The sequence below is a fragment of the Benincasa hispida genome, chromosome 12, assembly GCF_009727055.1.
Source record: "Benincasa hispida cultivar B227 chromosome 12, ASM972705v1, whole genome shotgun sequence".
NCBI lineage: Eukaryota > Viridiplantae > Streptophyta > Magnoliopsida > Cucurbitales > Cucurbitaceae > Benincasa > Benincasa hispida.
This window is the reverse complement of record NC_052360.1, coordinates 46,730,883-46,740,882: the sequence shown is the minus strand read 5'-3', so window position 1 is coordinate 46,740,882 and position 10,000 is coordinate 46,730,883. Positions and strand designations below refer to the sequence as shown.

Genomic DNA, 10,000 nt, shown 5'->3' with positions numbered 1-10,000 from the left:
TGTTAAATAATTTTTTTAATTCTTTTGTATCCCTAAAATAGGAAATAGTGTATAAATTGGGCAGGTTGCCCCTTTCCAAAGCAATCGTTGAATACGAACAGGTAAACGATTCAATTCTCTCTCTATCATTTAGTTTTCCTGATTCTATCGTGTACAACGAAGAGGTAAACGATTCAATACACTATCGTTTAGCTTCCTGACTCTATCGTGTACAACGAAGAGGTAAACGATACCAATCCCTTCCTCTTCTATTTTCCTAACTAGAAGTTCATCTCATGGACAACAAGTAACTATATTCATCGAAAGGTGTAACTAAAACAAGTCCAAATTAAACAATCAAATCAAATGGTGTAGGAGGAACAATCATTTTCAATCAACCATGACAAGCCAAACAAGCAAAGAACTTACGAGCAAAGGATTTGGGCTTGGAATTAGAAGGCTGAATTTGGTTGTTTTTCCCACAAACAATGATTTGAGATTCATCAGCTCCATTTTGCTTGGCTTTCTCACACTCATGGAAGAAGCTTTTCAGTGCATTTTCACAGTAAGAAGCTGCCTCCACAACAGACATTTTCTCTACTGGCTTTTGGGGATATATTTCCTTCTTTTCATCTCCTTTTAGTACTGCTGCTAACTGTACCAACTCTTCTTGGAACTCGCTGATCTGCTTCGTCTCGTTCGCCTCGACGTCACGTAATTTCACCGGATCATTTAATGTGACTGTTATATACATCATTCACTAACGGAATAATCCATACATGCCTCAACAAACGCAAATATTCTAGTAATTGTAGTAGTTATACATTTCAAATATTGCATACACTTTAGGAATGAGTAATGTCCTTTCTTTTGTGCACAAAAAAAAAAAGAATAAATAAAAGAAAAAAAATAATTGAAAAATTGCCTTGTGCAACACTTAAATTTTTTTAGGAATAATATTTACAAATGGTGAAAGGAAAACCTAATATGTAAATATTTGTAACTCTTCTAAGGGTTTCATTTAAAATTTTCTTACTTTAGGGCTTGTATGGTAAACAATCTGAAAACATTGAAAACAAGAGATTTAAATAAAATAGAATTGTATTTCATGTTTTTCTATTTGTGTTTGATAGCCAATTCAGAAATTAAATTCCAATTTAAACAATTTTTCAAAATGTGTTTGAAAATATATTGATAAACTATAAAACTAATTATAGTTACCCACTAAATATTAGGTTGACTACAAACTATTACTATTTAATTTATGAGCTTATTTTATGTAAAAAATTTGTATAATTATATTATTTTGTAATATCATATAATATACAATATATTATATATTACATATTTTAATTTAACAAAAATATTTAAATTTATAGCATGAAATACTATATTTATTACTATTTTTTTTTTATCATTTTTAATATAATTCTGCATTTTAAAATTTTAAATTCAAAATCTAGATACACTAAAAATAAAAACATTGTTTTCAAAATTTACATGATTTGAAATCACAAAATTCGATAACAGTTTTTGAAAGGATAATCCAGACTGCGAACCAAATGTATATACACTGATTCAGTTAAGCCAAATTTTGGAATCGGAAATTCGTATGTTTTCCAATTTTAAAAAATTGGCCAAGTACACTGGGAAGAGTCTGTTGAGAGGATATTGATGGGATATGTTAACAATAGTATAATAAGGATATATTAGTTATTAGATAGGGACGTGGTTACGAAGTTTTAGTTATAAATTTCTCTTATACAAATTTGTTAAATACCTTCTAACAAATAAAAAAATGAAAATACTAAAATAAAATATGAGATATATTATGGAGAAGGAAGTTAAAAATAAATAAAGAAATAAATAAAAACAAACCTGGACAATCTGTTCTAGCGGTGTGGCGGTTGAGAACAATGTCAAAGGTGCCGGCCCACTGGTCACGCTTCGTCAAGAACTGTTTTAGACTAAAAATCTTCTTCACCGTCGCAGCAATTGACGAATGCTCGAACTCCGACGTCGGATCCGGCCCTGACGGCCTGTGTACCACTGCATTTTACATACTGTCTTTCTCAATTTACATTATCATGTTGTACTAAAAATTTTACACAATCTTTTTATGTGCTAATCAGTTATTATTTTGTATATGAAGATGAACATATATCACTTGAACATGTTGGATGGAAAAATATAATTTCGACAACCAATTTGGCAAATTATATGTTTACACATCAATGATATTAAATTGTCATCAATATGTCGACATTTCTAAAGTTACACGGTTAGTGAATTGATACTTCAATTCAATTGTAAAATCATAAATAAATTCATTAAATATTATACAATAATATTAAAAATAATAAACGAATTTTTCAAAAATAGAAAATAAGGAAAACTATTTACACAAAATAACAAAATTTTAATTTCTTTGATCCAGGCGGATAAAAGTTCATCAGGATATTGATAAAAATCTATCAATATTTTTTTACTATTTATGTAAATAGTTTGACATTTTTTCTATCGGTAAAAAATTCTCAAAAAATATTTTTCTTACATTTTAAACCTTTCACATATTTAGTCAATAAAATAAAAGTTCAATGATATATAAACTTTTGCTAATAAATTTTAAGATTTTCTTAATTTATTAGTTAAAAAAACTCATAATATAACAAAGTTAAATTATGATTAGTTTGATACTCGTTAAAAAAAATTAAGTTTATAAACCTTATTTTTATGGACTCCCTAATGATATTTTTGAAATTCAAGCCGAGATTTAAAATTTAAAAAATATAGTTTTTTTTTAATTATTTATTATTGTTCTTTTTTTTTTTAATGTTATTTTTCAGAAGATAAAAAAAAAAACATATTGAGAGAACTATAAATATAAATTTCTAACGTTATCAAACCGATAGCCTTTAGTTTACTTCTGCAATTCAGTCTAATTTTTCGTTAAAAGAAAGTTCAAAACCACACAGTCGTTTGCAAATAATTTTGATTCGAATTTTTGAATTGTGAAACACCAAAAATCTTTATACAAACAGAGCCAGTAAATAACAATTCAGAAATTCAGAAACCAAAAAAAATACCTGTTCCGGGTTCAATCCAAGGAGAGACGAAGACTGTCGGAACCCGAACTCCGAGGCGATCGAATTTGAAATTGAAGGGCGGAGGGCCGAGTCGGCCGTCGGGATTGGGAACTCCGGTGGAAGGCGGAGGGACGTGGTCAAAGAAACCGCCGTGCTCGTCGTAGGTGATCACGAACAGGATTTCGTTCCACTGTGGACTGGATCGCAGAGCTTCATAGACCTGTTTGATGAATTTTTGGCCTTCTGAAACGTCGTGGGAAGGATGATCATCATTTCCAGGTAGTGATGCTAAATCGAAGTATCTCTGTTCTATCACTACGTAGTTTGGTAACTTTCCTTCTTGGCAATCTCTCTTGAAATCGATGTCGAAAACATGGAAGTTCTTTATGTATTTCAGTTTCCTTAAATTCCTATATCAAAAAATAATGTTATTTCGTTTGAAATTAATACTAAATGGAAGGATATGATATGATAGTATATATATTAAACTATCATTTTGGTTATACCATGTAATTCCAATTTTGGTCGTAATTTCAATAAATCTAAATTTAATGCTCAAAATTAATTTTTATTAAAATTGGTTAAATAACAATAATAGAGGTAAAGAAATATAGTAGATGAATATATTTTCAATATTTATAGTAAAAATATTAATAGATAATCAAAGGATTTTAAAGAATCAATAATAATTAGCATTGGAGACCTAATTTTAAGATGTATTGGAAGTATAAGACTAAAATTGAATAATTGGAAATATAAATACTGAAAAATTGAACAAATTTTACATATTATAGAAATAAAAAATGGTGTATAACTCCTTGCTACTAAATACCATTTTGAAAGAACTAGAACTTCCCTTAAATATTAAATTTTCCATTGAATATAAAATTTAAATTTATGTTTAATAAATCGATTAAATTTTGAATATTTCCAGTATTATAGAATTATTTTTCTTTAAACTATTGAATACAAAGTCAATACCACATCTATATTTTCCTTCAATTATATAATGAGTAGAGATGGCAAATAATTGAAAATAATTGAAGCCACGTGTAGGGGATCTTGTTTAGATTTCAAAGTGTATTTAAACTTTTATTAGATATTTAATTAAAATAAAATGGCAGAAACTAAAAATAACTATTTATCCTAAGTTTTATCATTACTATAAAATATTGAAATTTTATAAATATAGCAAAATGTCATTGTCTATCAATAATAGACAACTATAGACATTTATCACTAGGTGATAGACCGCAATAGATATATTGGTAAATGTCTATCACAATCTATCTAAATTTGAAAACACCCCTAAACTTATTTGATAATTTATCAATTATAGAAGAAAAATATCAACTCGAGAGAGAGTGGTTTGTAAATTTATCAAACACAAATTATTTTAAAGATTTTTTTTGTACAAAACTATTTTTAATATATATGTAATTTATAAAATATTTAAAAGAAGGGAAACTTATCATAATTTAGTTTGGATTCTCGCTTCATATTTATTAAAGCCATAAAAATAAATTTGAAAATTACCAGAGTATTCAATTGGCCAAGAAGGTTCGGGATTTTTTTTAGTATAATCGGATGGGGAATTTGATTTGAATCAATCATCAATCTATACTATGGCAGTTGAACTAAATATCTTTGACTGTAATTATGAACGACATTTATTCCATCCGTCATATTATGACATCATGTTTCTACTATATTTTTCAAAAAGGTTTCGTGATTTGAATCATTATAATAATTTAAGTCGACTTGTTCACTTTAATTATTTCCTTTTTACTTTAATTATACATTGGTTCTTAATTTATTAATGGCAAATGATATAAATATACCTTTCTGCATGGTGGCAAGGTAACATATCGTCTAATTATTCCACTTTGATAGCTAATTATGAAAATTCGTCCTTGTTTGATACTTTTACACGAGGATATTTTTTGCCTTATTATGCTTAAAAAAATATAGTTTAAGGTCATTGTAAATCTAATACATATACCCTAATAAAATACTAAATAAATAATACTTAAAATGCAAATTAACATTTAAAAAACATTGTAAAAAACCATTAAAAGCATATTTTAATTATGATGTAAACTGATGAGCCTATTACTATTATTATATTATCTTTAATCTTCTAATTTAATATCTCACATATGACATATATGATATATGATATCTCAAAGAATATATATATATATATATATTAGGGTAATATTTCTATGTTTCATCCTCTCATCATTCACATAAAAAATGAATTAAAATATTAAAAAAAATAAAAATAAGTTATCATATGAAAAATTATGATTGAATAATTTAGTGGGATGCATGAAAATATATACAGTTGAAAATGTATCTAATTATAAATGAATCCCACTTCTCCACTTATTTGAACTAAATAAAGATTTAACACTTTTAAAAAAAAAATTATGTTACTCAAAGTTTTGCTCTTAGTTAATTACGGATTAAAATATCCCCATCACAAGTAGAGGCATAACCAACGAAAGATGATTAATTCTTACAAGGGTTATAAAATTATTCATTAAAGAATTGGAGTATACCTGTCTAGGAAAAAGCTCACCAACATTTTTTTCCTTTTGAAAACAATTCTCTGACGCTATTTTTTTTCTCTTCTCTAATATCTTATCAAATGTAGTAATGATAACGATACATAAGCTAATTTTATTGATATATTTTAGATTTAATTAAATATATTAGCCGGATATATTGACATTATCAGTTGGGGTTTTGGATATTTTAATCGTTGAATATAGTGGATTAAATATAAAATTATAATTAAAAAAACATATTCATATTTTCTCTATTATTTTTTCCAATTTGAAAATAACGAAAAAAATTCTTAAAAACTAATAAATTATTAAAAAAATAATAATAATAATTTATTAAAAAATTATAAATAACTTAATTGAAACCTGAACAACTAATATTTATCAACATTTCGTCCAAATAACCTCTCAAGAAAATTTCAAACAATAACGATGAAAAAAACAATATTTGGAAGAAAGAAAAAAATGCAAGGGAGAGAAAGGTAATTTCTGAACTAAAATTGGGAAAAAAAATATATATATATATATATATATGAGAATGAAGAAGCTGAAACAGAAGCGATCGAACATACCGGTAAAACAGAGTAGCCGGAAGATACTGATAATAAATCCCGAAACTGAAGCCTTCTTCCTCCAACGATTCGAAGATCGTTTTCTGCGGAAGTCCTTCAATCAACTGCTTCGTATCGTTACTAGTCAGTCCAAACGACGTCGCCGAATGCACAAAAAGGCGATTCGGCTGCGTCGACGCCGGCACCGACGCGAACCACCGGTCACAAACTCCGAACTCAGCCACCAACTCTTTGAACACCGGCACCGCCTCCGGCTTGAATCCGTTCATCACCGTGGCGGACATTCCTTTTTGGATCCGCTCGGCGTTCTGTGCGAAGCCTTGCATAGTCGGCGGAGGCAGGGGATGGAGATCGTCGGACCACGGCTGTGCGAAAATCTGCTCGTAGATGTCTTGGATTGAGTGGCCGGGATCGGGATCGACGAAGGCGGAAGCGTTTCCGAAAGGAAGAGAAGGTGAATTTGGATCGGAGGTGGATATAGGGTTGGAGAATTGAGATTGGTTAGTAACGCCATCGATTTGTGGATTTAGAGTTTTCATCCAGCCGAGCATGTGGTCGAAGGATCGATTCTCCTGGACTAGAATGACGATCGTCTTGATCGGATTTGCAGAGGCTTCACCGTCGTCGCCGCCGCCAGTGGGGGTGATTTCCGGGGACATTTTTTAGAAAGGGGAATTTGAGAGAGAGAGAGAGAGAGAGAAGTAAGAAGCGACGTGAAGTTCTTTCAGCAACGGATTTTTTTTTTTTAATTTTAATTTGTTGCGTTTTGAAAGACGTCCGTCCTTGGGGAAGTTATATACGTGCGAATAAGTAATCACAAATATCTTGCTTGTAGGAACTAATTTTGCGAGTATAAATATCACATTTATTTATTTTTTTTTCTTTTATAAACAAATTTCTAAATAAGTACAAATTAATAAATCCATCGATAACTATTTCATTTTTAGATTCTAGTTTTTGAAAATCAAATCTATAAATATCTCAACTTAACTTTAAGGATAACCATTCCCTCTTTTTCTTTTTTTTCTTTTTTTCTTTTTTTTTTTTAATTTTTGCTTTTTGAAAATTATTCTTATTCTCTAAAAAGAATATAATTTTTATAATTTTTATATAAACATTTAAACTTTTAGTGCATTTTCAAAAAAAAAAAAGTTAAATTTCCTTTTTTTTTTTTTATAGTATTTTTCAAGATTTTCCTTTGATTTTGAAATCAATTTTAATCTAGACAACAAGATACATAAACCAATAGATGAAAATGATATGTGTTTATAGACTTAATTTTAAAAAAATAAAATTAAATAAAAAATTAAATAGTTTCTAAATAGAGCCTAAATTTCTTGTTATGTTATCTACTTTTTACCAATATTTTCAAAAACTAAGTAAAATTTTGAAAACTTGGGTTAAAAATTCTAATTTGAAAAATTTTCAAACATAAAAAACATTGGTTAAGAATTCAATTAAAAGAATTGAATTCAAGCAAAAATAATTTTAAATAACATTGTTTAAAAAAATGGTTAAGAATTCAATTGGTCTATTTAAGAAAGATACAAATGGTAAAAAATGGAGAGAAAATATGCCTAATTTTTCAAAAAAACAAATGGTTACCAACAAAGCCTAATCAATCTTAACTAATTAATTTTTACATCCAAAATATTATAGTGATTTTGTGATCTATGTATTTCATATTCATATCGAGACTAATATACAAATTTTTTTTGTTATTTTATCCGTATTTATATAAGATGTTAGATCTCAATTAATTATTACTGTGGAATCCTCCAATGTATAGATATATCAACGTATTGACCAATATTTTAATATTTGGTGTAGTGAAATTAATATTTTGATATGGTAATAGATATGCTAGTCTCATGTCGAATATTTTTTTTTTTCAAATTTTATTTAGAAGCCATAGTAAATTTAAACGCATTCATTTTTTTTTTTAATTTATAAGTCTATAAATTTTTATTTGTGTCTAATAGGTTTTCTATTATTCAACATTTAAGTAAATGTTGTGGATTTATTATTAGATTCTTAATGAAAAGGCTTAGGATTTTGTGTCGAGTCTAAAAAAAAAAAAAAAAAAAAAAAAAAAAAAAAAAAAAAAAAAACCAAATATTGTACACAAGTTGTGAAAACTAGAGACTTGTTAGATATATTTAATGTTTAAGGACCTATTATAGATATAAAACTAAACTTGTAGATACTTTATAAAGTTTCTAGATCTATTAGACAATAATTTTTTTATTATATATTGTTTTTCTTATTGAGCACAACGTCAGTTACAAAATAATTAAAATAGAATTATCAAATGGCGCATGCACACCACAATAAATGGTGTTACTCTCATATATGATGATTTTTTTAGTACAATGGAGATGAAAAATTCGAACCACAAACATCTTGATTAGTATATATTTAATAACTATGTCAGTTAAATTAAATTGATTTGATCATTTTGATACATACAGGATGGATTTGAATGTATATGTGACTTTATTTGTAATATAGAAACTATAATGTGGTAGTTTTAGCATATAATAAAATAGTGAGATATATGTATCGATCTAAATGGCTTACTTTATTTGTAATGCAATATTATAAAAGAAAAATGGTTGTTAGGATCCATTTGATAATCATCTAGATTTTAATTTTTGAAAATTGTATTTATTTTATCATAATATTTTTTCTAATATTTTTTTAAAAGCAAGTTTTAAAATACTACTATCGTATTTGGTAACCATTCCTTTTTTAAATTATTTAGGTTAGTTTTGACAAAGTATTTTTTTTTTAATTTTAAAAATTTAACTTGATTTTTGAAAAAAAATGGTGGATGGTACATGTTTTTAGTTTTCAAAAGTGGACTTAGGTTTTAAAAAGATGTTATAAAAGATAAGTAACTAAACAAACAATCTCACGAAGGCATGCAATGTGTAAAAAGCTTACTTTTAAAAAATAATGAATCATAGCTCTATTTGGTAAGTATTTTATTTTTTATTTTTGAAAAATAAACTTATAAAACACAATGTTTTCAAGATCAGTAGTGGAGCCAGGAATTTTACATAGAGACACATTTATACAAGTCTAACAAAAAAAAAAAATCTATAAATGAATGTAAAAAAAAATCTTCATTAACTTCATATATTAACTAATTTATTACATTACAATTGTCCTATACAAGTTTTTATGCTTTAAAATCAATCTTGACTCTTCACTTAATTCTTTGAAATGTTATATTCTAACTAATTAGAATATTCACTTAACCAAGCTATATTAAAAATATCGTTTGGTTACTTATTAAAAAATGAAATATTATTATATTCTAAATGTCACATAGTTTGACCTACTTTCCATTATTATTCTTTAGATGGTTTGGGCTTTATAAATCCATTAGAGATGAAAAATGTGGATAAAACTCATAAAAATCTGAAATAAAATGTTGCAAGTAGTAAGAGACAAACTCTTGTCTACTACTATCTAAACAACATCACACACCAACAAGTAACTCCATTTTTGTTACTTAACTTGAACTTTTATATATATATTAATATATATTACTTTATAATCTATATTAAAAATATAAAAGACATAAATTGAGGGGGACACGTGCCCCTGACCTCTACGTGGCTCTGCCATGTTCAAGATCCATATTATATTTCAAAAACTTAATAATTTTTTTTAATGAAAAACCTATTTTGTTTTAATTTAATTAAAACGCACGAAATCTCATAGTTAAAAAAAAAAAAAAAAAACCCGAAAGTATATGCCATTAAGCCTACAATTGACATTACAT

At 27.1% G+C, this 10,000-nt stretch overlaps 1 protein-coding gene across 1 annotated transcript; it reads right to left on the bottom strand.

Moving 5' to 3' along the window:
• Nucleotides 1–35: 35 nt before the first annotated feature.
• Nucleotides 36–6,962, bottom strand: LOC120067912 (non-specific phospholipase C3-like). Its single transcript, XM_039019540.1, has 4 exons — nucleotides 6,208–6,962; nucleotides 3,066–3,475; nucleotides 1,858–2,028; nucleotides 36–720 (listed from the first exon to the last, which is right to left on the bottom strand). Exons 1-4 carry the CDS (start codon nucleotides 6,864–6,866, stop codon nucleotides 374–376), a joined length of 1,587 nt encoding a protein of 528 aa, XP_038875468.1. The 5' UTR covers nucleotides 6,867–6,962; the 3' UTR covers nucleotides 36–373.
• Between the last annotated feature and the right edge of the window lie 3,038 nt (nucleotides 6,963–10,000).

Excerpts from the sequence above, each read along its gene's own strand:
- LOC120067912 (XM_039019540.1), bottom strand. The coding sequence starts at position 6,866 with ATGTCCCCGGAAATCACCCCCACTGGCGGCGGCGACGACGGTGAAGCC. Across the intron at positions 3,476-6,207 it reads CCGGCTACTCTGTTTTACCG|GAATTTAAGGAAACTGAAAT; the intron begins GTATGTTCGATC and ends TTTTTGATATAG. Across the intron at positions 2,029-3,065 it reads TTGGATTGAACCCGGAACAG|TGGTACACAGGCCGTCAGGG; the intron begins GTATTTTTTTTG and ends TGTAAAATGCAG.